General features: G+C 36.8%; 1 protein-coding gene across 1 annotated transcript; it reads left to right on the top strand.

Moving 5' to 3' along the window:
- Nucleotides 1-931: 931 nt before the first annotated feature.
- Nucleotides 932-1,906, top strand: LOC124235113 (olfactory receptor 4K15-like). The gene has a single exon (XM_046652733.1). The coding sequence runs from the start codon at nucleotides 935-937 to the stop codon at nucleotides 1,904-1,906; it is 972 nt and encodes a 323-aa protein (XP_046508689.1). The 5' UTR covers nucleotides 932-934.
- The last annotated feature ends 3,044 nt before the right edge of the window (nucleotides 1,907-4,950 follow it).

The raw sequence follows: 4,950 nt of genomic DNA, 5'->3' as shown, positions 1-4,950 counted from the left end.
CATCTTAATTGTTATTGTTTACTATCTCATTAATTATCTCAAATTTTGCTTAATGAGAAAGCATTGTGTTACTAGATATTTTTCAAAGAATATGCCTTATTCTATTAAGTCAAAGACTGAAAATTCTATGTCCTGGATATAATTACTTCTTGGAAGTTTTCTGTATTGATAAGTGAAATGTTACAGCTGAGCTTCAAATGATCTACTTTTCAACTGCATATCTTAACTAAATCAGATCTTGGCATTTCATAGTTATTGTCACCTTATCTATTGATATTCTGTACAGACATATTGGCCATTGCATTTTGTTTATTTTCACATAGTGCAATGTTAGCTTCAATGGACTTTACTTCTAACCAAAACAGCTATCAAAACATCAGAGGCAATATGGGTTAAACAGTTCTAATGGTGTGATTGTGGAGGTTAACTCATAGAGGAAGCACAGAGGCCAGAGGAGAGAGAACGGTAGTAAAAAAACACAGGGAAAAGATATGCCTTTTCCTTGTAAATGTAACCTCTTGAGAATTCTCTAAGAATCAAAGCTGATTGTAGATAATCCCAAGTGGATAATGAAAATTAGCAAGGCAGGGAAACTATAGTCCAAGAATCTGGATACCTTAGTATCTCCTTTTAATTGTGTTTTTTGCAATGTAGGTTTATTGTTTGGTTAGCATCAGATTTAACCCACAAATATATAAAATGGAGTTGTTGATTTACTACATTTGCACTTTATAGTTTCCTCACTAGTAAGGATAATTGAGAGAAGAATCTATTTGTCAAAATTACCAACAAGGAATTCCTAATAGGAATAACTCTGGAGCATTTTAAATTAATGTTGAGAGGAACCCTCCAGGATTGAGGTCTACTGTTCTTGCTCTTGATAATAATATACTAAAATTTCTCTTTGTAGGTACTTCTCTTGTAGCCTGAGACCATGGACCAAGGAAATTATTCTAGGGTGGCTGAGTTTGTGTTGCTAGGTCTCTCCAGTTCCTGGGAGCTCCGGTATTTCTTCTTTGTATTGTTTAACTTCTTGTACATGGCCATTGTGCTGGGCAACCTCCTCATTGTCATCACAGTGATCTCTGAACCTGCTCTGCACACACCCATGTACATCATGCTCAGTAACCTTTCTGTTCTTGACGTGTTTCTGGCCACTTATGCAACACCCAAGATGATACACGATTTCCTTCATGAACCCAAGATCATCTCCTTTGAGGGCTGCATGGCCCAGATATTCTTGCTCCATGTCTTTGCTGGTGGTGAGATGGTGCTCCTTGTAGCCATGGCCTATGACAGGTATGTGGCCATATGCAAACCTCTCCATTATGCCACCATCATGAACTTGTGCAGGTGTACAGGTCTGGTGGTAGGCTCTTGGGTCATTGGGGTCATGCACTCCCTGAGCCAGTTAGCTTTCACTATAAACTTGCCCTTCTGTGGTCCAAATATAGTGGACAGTTATTATTGTGACCTTACTTTGGTCATCAAACTTGCCTGTACAGATACTTATGTCCCTGAAGTGTTGATGCTTTTGGATAGTGGTCTCATGGGGGTGACTTCATTCTTTCTCTTGCTGATCTCCTACATGGTCATCCTGGTCACTGTACGAGGTCATTCCTCAGTGGGTATGGCCAAGGCCCGCAGTACTCTGACTGCCCACATCACTGTAGTGATCCTCTTTTTTGGACCCTGTATCTTCATCTATTCCTGGCCTTTCAGCAACTTCCCAGTGGATAAAGTCCTTTCAGTGTTCTCTACAGTTTTCACACCTATTTTGAACCCCATTATCTATACATTGAGAAACAAAGAGGTGAAGTCAGCAATGCATAAACTGAAGACCCGGTATATAAGTTCCAGGCTGCTTTTCCAGCTGTCTCTCACAAGATTGAATTTGCTGAATTGAGTATCCAGGAAGAAACTTGAGGAAACATGGACTTTACCCTTCTCTTGTGACCACCATTGTTTTAAAAAATTGCATCCTTTGTTTAAAACAGCAAATGTAATGCATGTTCTTTGTTAAATATTTGTAATAAAGTAGCCTACATACATCTCTGCATTCTCTAGCCATACACATTTTTGCTATAGTTTTATAGTCTTTTAATTTTTTAATTTGCTTATCTTTGCTACCCAAAATCAGTGACAAGATGTTTCACAAACTATTGTACAATTTAAATTGTATGAAGTTAATTTTGTAAAATTTATGTGCATACTCATACAGGCTAAACTAAAAATTCTATGTTTCCTTTATGGTCTAAAATACTCCACACAATGTGTAAGATTTAATTCCAGTACTAAAAACAATCCTATTAGTATTCTTTTTTCACACATTCTACATCAAAAAAATCCATAGACTTAGCATATAAAATATTTTTTACAAAAATTCAAGGTAACACTTTTCAATCTTTTATTTTTTTATTTATTTAATTTCTAAAAATTATTTATTATTTATGTTAATTATAAATTATCAAATAAATAAAATTTATTTATTTATTTAAAAATTTATTTTTTCTCCTCACGTAAGGTATTTAAGGGACTTAACACACGACATTTTTACAGCTTTATAAAATCACTTGACGTAAGACATGTACCATTTATTCTTTTATCATTTAATCCCTAAAACTGTGTTGACATCAAAATATGACAGTTAACCACATTTAAATCCATAAAATATGTATAAAACAAAGCACATGAAGCTTTAAACACTTGGCAATAAGGCCACATAAACGTAGAAGAAGATCCCCATCATACTTGTCCTCAATCAGGTACTCACTGGGCCCTTGTTTGGTATCTATGCACTGATTTAAAAGGCAGCAAATGCAAAGGAAGCTACTTCAGAGATCACTGAACATTATGGTCTGGAAGCACATTATGATGTTACTGCAGTATTATCTACCACCCAGCTTCCTCCAAGGTGGCCCCTAGAATGTCAGGTAGAGCTGACACAATAAAAAGACAAACAACGCAACATTTACTCTGTAGAGGTATTCTATTCATGCTATGCACTTGCTGTGATTTTGAACATAATTTGTCCAAAGAACTTGTCACCATCATCTTGGAATTCTAGTTTGTTTGACTGTACAGTCCTCTTGCTTCTCTCCCGGTATCAGCATTCTGATCAAAGATGGCCCAGACAGCAATTACTGCTATAGATAGCCCACATGCAGTGTTTCCCGATAATGTGGAAAATATTTTATGTATACCTCCATGATGAGGAAAACTTATTAGAGTTGTTTTGTGTTCTTCCTTTCAAATACACATTATCTTTGGTTCTTTTTGAGGATTCAACCCAATTATTCTGCCTATTTTTCAAAGAATGCAAGGGTTTCCTTTGAAAGTACCAGAGTCAGGATGATCCACAACACTGTATGCTTCAAGTAAAGAGCAGGAAACTGACATGCAATATAAACTGGAACTGCCTGTTCAAACAGTATTCCATTAGGACAGATTATGAGAGTATTCTATTCATCTAATATGCTTTAGAAAATTATTAAGGTCTGAAACAAACCCATTATAGAGACATGAATCAGACATTCTAATGTGTATTCCAATCCAGACCATGGTTTTGGAAAGACCTGAAGTCCTGGACTAGGAAGCTGCTCACTATATTTTAGAAACTCATCTCTCAGAGTCTGAAGCATAGTACACATTATGAATAAAAAGAGTGCAACTGGGAGCCCACAGAAGACTAAGCAGAAGAGCAAGTTCAAGCCTCTTTCCTTCCCTCCCACTACCAGTCCAGGAAGTACTGTCTCTCCCTGGGTGATGTGCTCTACTGCTGTGACGGGCACAGACATCAATTACCTTCATTTACTGCCTTCTCCTTTATAGACAACCAAGGTGAGATGGAGGGCAAAAATAAGCACCGGAACATTTTTTTAAGAAAATATGAAATTTCAGGAGCTTACTATGTAAACAGATAAATCTAAAGGTAGTCTGATGATGGCAGATTGGAGGGGGTAATATCTGGTCCCTCCAATCTCCTTTAGGAACATGTAGGAGCATCTGCACTATACCTCCAGGGTTCCATGAATCCAACTTTGAAATTCCCTGGGCTGAAAAACTGCTCTGGCTTTTGCAGGATTTTTATATTCTGATTTTTCTTCTTCACGTTCTTATTTCTCTCTCTCTCTCGGTCCTTGCTGGTAATCAATTGATTAAGTCTGAATATTCTGTCCCTGAAATGTCTATTTCCTGTATCTTTCTTTCTCCATATTCATCTCTACTTCAGTAGGCATACAAGGAACTTCTGAGCTAGCCTCCAATTGCAGCTACTCACCTCTGGCGTTTTATCTCCTCCAGTCAATTCCACAACTGCCAGATACATGCTCCTAAAGCATATGCCCTTGCACTGCAATCACGAGTAGTATTACACTTGCCAACAAATTACTTACAAAATCCTAAGGCTTGTACTTAAGACCCTCTAAAATATGGTCCAGTGAAACTCTCTGACATACGCTATGCTCTAGCCAAGCTGGAGCAGTTGTTCTTGGATCGCTGATAGTTGTCTTCTTTCACACCTTTGTTGATTTTAGTCTATATGTGTAATCTTCCTTCATTGGGTTTCTTTGCTTTTCAAAACCTTGCGTCTCATTTAAGGCCCTTTACAAAAAATACATTTTGTCTTCTTCTGTCTCTTTCGTATTTACCTCCTCCTCCTTCTCCACCCTTCTCTTCCTTCTTCGTTTCCTGATCTTTTCAACAAAATTTAATCTCTCCCAATGTTGAATACCAATGTAATTTTTTGTACTTCTTTTACACTATGTATGATCTCCTTTTTGTATTTTACATTACATTGTTTATTTTCTTTAATTATACTTATAAATTGTAAACTACTTACAGATAAGCACTTTGTCTTATTCATTTCTGAATTCTTATTCTGTGGCTTTGCATATTGTACATACTCAATTTTCACACATTTCTGAACTACATGTAACTAGGGAATGCAGA

Source organism: Equus quagga, chromosome 2 (genome assembly GCF_021613505.1).
Source record: "Equus quagga isolate Etosha38 chromosome 2, UCLA_HA_Equagga_1.0, whole genome shotgun sequence".
Classification (NCBI taxonomy): Eukaryota; Metazoa; Chordata; class Mammalia; order Perissodactyla; family Equidae; genus Equus; species Equus quagga.
The sequence above is the reverse complement of the archived record's forward strand: the minus strand, read 5'-3'. Positions and strand labels throughout refer to the sequence as shown.

What these genes read in the sequence shown, in the direction of transcription:
- LOC124235113 (XM_046652733.1), top strand. Translation starts at nt 935, where the DNA reads ATGGACCAAGGAAATTATTCTAGGGTGGCTGAGTTTGTGTTGCTAGGT.